This window comes from Antrostomus carolinensis, unplaced genomic scaffold (assembly GCF_000700745.2).
Source record: "Antrostomus carolinensis isolate BGI_N321 unplaced genomic scaffold, ASM70074v2 Scaffold12910, whole genome shotgun sequence".
In the NCBI taxonomy this organism is placed as follows: Eukaryota; Metazoa; Chordata; class Aves; order Caprimulgiformes; family Caprimulgidae; genus Antrostomus; species Antrostomus carolinensis.
The window spans coordinates 1-2,654 of NW_010287775.1; the positions used below are offsets into that span (position 1 = coordinate 1).

Consider the following 2,654-nt stretch of genomic DNA (forward strand, 5'->3'; position numbering starts at 1 on the left):
CCCCCCATCTCCACCCAGTCCCGACACAGAGGAAAAAAATGGTGATTTTGGGATAAAAATCATTAAAAATTCCTTAAAGGCCCCAGCGAGATTTGAACTCGCGACCCCTGGTTTACAAGACCAGTGCTCTAACCCCTGAGCTATGGAGCCACTGCAGTAAAACATCCTTCAGAGGGGAAATCCTGAAATTGGCTGGGTTCTCCCCAAATTTTTATCACCCTCAAAATTCATCCAAAACATCAACACAAAGAGCAACAGCAGCAGCGAGGAGCACCAGGGGAACCTACACCCCCAACTCCAAAATTTGGGGGTCAACATCAACATTGAACCACTAAGAAAGTCCAAGTTCAACCCTTGGCATCTCCAGCACTAATTTCATTTATTTACTCTAATCTTCGGGGGTTTTTTGGAGTGTCCTACACCCCATAACACCAAAATTTGGGGTTCAACCTCTAAGTTGAACCCCTAAGAGAGTCCAAGCTCAGCCCTTCGCATCTCCAGCATCATTTTATTAGTTTAATTTATTTTATTGGCAAGTCCTACACCCCCTAACACCAAAATTTGGGGTTCAACATCAACACTGAACCCCTAAGAAAGTCCAAGTTCAACCTCTGGCACCTCCAGCATTAATTTAATTTGTTTACTTTAATTTTGGGGGGTTTTTGGAGTGTCCTACACCCCATAACACCAAAATTTGGGGTTCAACATCAACATTGAACCCTTGAGAGTGTCCAAGTTCAACCCTTCGCATCTCCAGCATTAATTTATTTACTTTAATTTGGGGGTTTTTGGAGTGTCCTACACCCCATAACACCAAAATTTGGGGTTCAACATCAACACTGAACCCCTAAGAAAGTCCAAGTTCAACCCTTGGCACCTCCAGCATTAATTTCATTTATTTATTTTAATTTTGGGGGGTTTTTGACCTGTCCTACACCCCATAACACCCAAAAAACCCACCCCAATATTTATATTCCTTCACTTAAATTCTTTCTTTCAACCTAAACACCAAACAGGACAATCCTTCAAACCACAACGTTGATGTTCTTCAACTCATTCGAGGTTGTGAAAGAAGAAAGAGAAGAAAAGAAGCTCAGGTAGCACCTTCATATTTTATTTCCAGCACGTGGGCTGGGAAAGGTCTCAAATCCACTCAGGTGATTTGGAGAAATAACATTTTTGGGGGGGTTCTAAAGAAGACAAACATCAAGTCATGAGTTAAGAAACATCTTGTTTCACCTTTTGGATTCTTGGGTTTTTTATTTCTCTAGAAAATTTCTACTTTGGTGGCTTCTTCATGGATGGAATTGAGAAAATTCAGGTGGTTTCTTGCTCACCTGGTCATGATTTGACCTTTCAAGAGTTGCTCCAGCTTTAAATAATCTGGATTTAAAGCCCAACTGATTGAAAAAATTAGATTTTCATGGTTGGAAAGAACCCACCAGCTGAAAATGGAATTAATTAATTTCTAGAAGAGGTTTTGGGTGCTCATCACCTTTGTCCAGGCACCATCTCATGAAGATAAGTCCTCAACCAAGCCCATGAGAAGTCTCAAGGGCAGAGTTTGATGTAGGTAACGGTAGAACAGACGGAAAAGAGAGGGAACACCTTCTCCTGGAAGGCAACATTGAAGGTGAAGATGTGTTGCATGTTCTCAGCGTTGTAGAAGGAGACTTCTTCTCCTTCATAATCCAAGTACACCCTGACCTTATTGAGTTTCTGGTTGAGACACAACGGGGTACGCTGAGGTGAAGTAACAGCCCAATAACGACCTCCATTCTGTTGAACTGCCCAGATCCCTTCTTCTGGAGAAAATTGTGTCAGACCTTTCCTTCTGACGGATTCCTTGGCCACCCCAAAGGCCCAACCATCTGAAGCTCCTACCTCCACTTCCCAGTAATGTCTTCCTGACTTGAAACCCGTGGTAGCCAGGACCCTTGAGTTCGTGTCGAATCTCTTGGGGTTGTCGGGCAGTTCTTGTTTCCTACAGCCCATCCTCACGCTCTTCAGGTCTGCGGAGAGGATGAGGAGATGGTTTGCAGAATCAGGGTCCAGGGTCAAGTCCTCTGTTGATGACAGGAGTGACAGTGATAGCAACTCAATAAGAATTCTAACAATTAAAAGCCAAAAATCTTGGGTTTGGGGTTTTTTTTCCCCATCCCAACCTCAACAACTGCTCCTCTTCAGCTCCCTGGACAGTCTGTGATGAAGGAAAACCAAGTTGAGACATTGTCTTGGCTTTGAGGTTCTTCAGGTGTTTCCTCTCACCATTGACTCTACAGGAAGCCTTAGAGGCTTGGGGTTAATTTTAAGAGGAGTCATTTTAGATGTTAACTTCTCTCTACCAGCATAGAAGGACCAACTACATGTGTAGAAGAAATTTGGAGGTGGATGAGGAAGGTCCTAGTTAAAGATGAACATCTCCCTCAACTTTTCATCCCCTCAACTAAGGTTTAAGGTGAAGAACAAAAAGAGCAAAGCAAATCATGATAAATGAAGACCAAGATTTGGTTCCAGATGTTCTAGAGGAAGATCTACAACTGCGTTGTAGTCTTTGGCTCTTTGATCAACTCATGATCCTTCAACAACCCCACCAAGCAGCTCATGATCCTTCAACAACCCCAACCCCACCTCAAACCCCTCATTCATCTCTC

At 43.1% G+C, this 2,654-nt stretch overlaps 1 protein-coding gene and 1 non-coding gene across 2 annotated transcripts; both read right to left on the reverse strand.

The window, feature by feature from the left end:
- Nucleotides 1-77: 77 nt before the first annotated feature.
- TRNAT-UGU (transfer RNA threonine (anticodon UGU)) lies at nt 78-150 on the reverse strand. The gene has a single exon. It is a non-coding gene; the product is annotated as a tRNA-Thr (tRNA).
- Nucleotides 151-1,551: 1,401 nt separating this feature from the next.
- On the reverse strand, nt 1,552-2,066 carry TRIM7 (tripartite motif containing 7; the record flags this gene model as incomplete). Its single annotated transcript, XM_010164134.1, has 1 exon — nt 1,552-2,066. A coding segment is annotated over one exon (515 nt), but the record flags the coding sequence as incomplete, so codon positions are not given.
- Between the last annotated feature and the right edge of the window lie 588 nt (nt 2,067-2,654).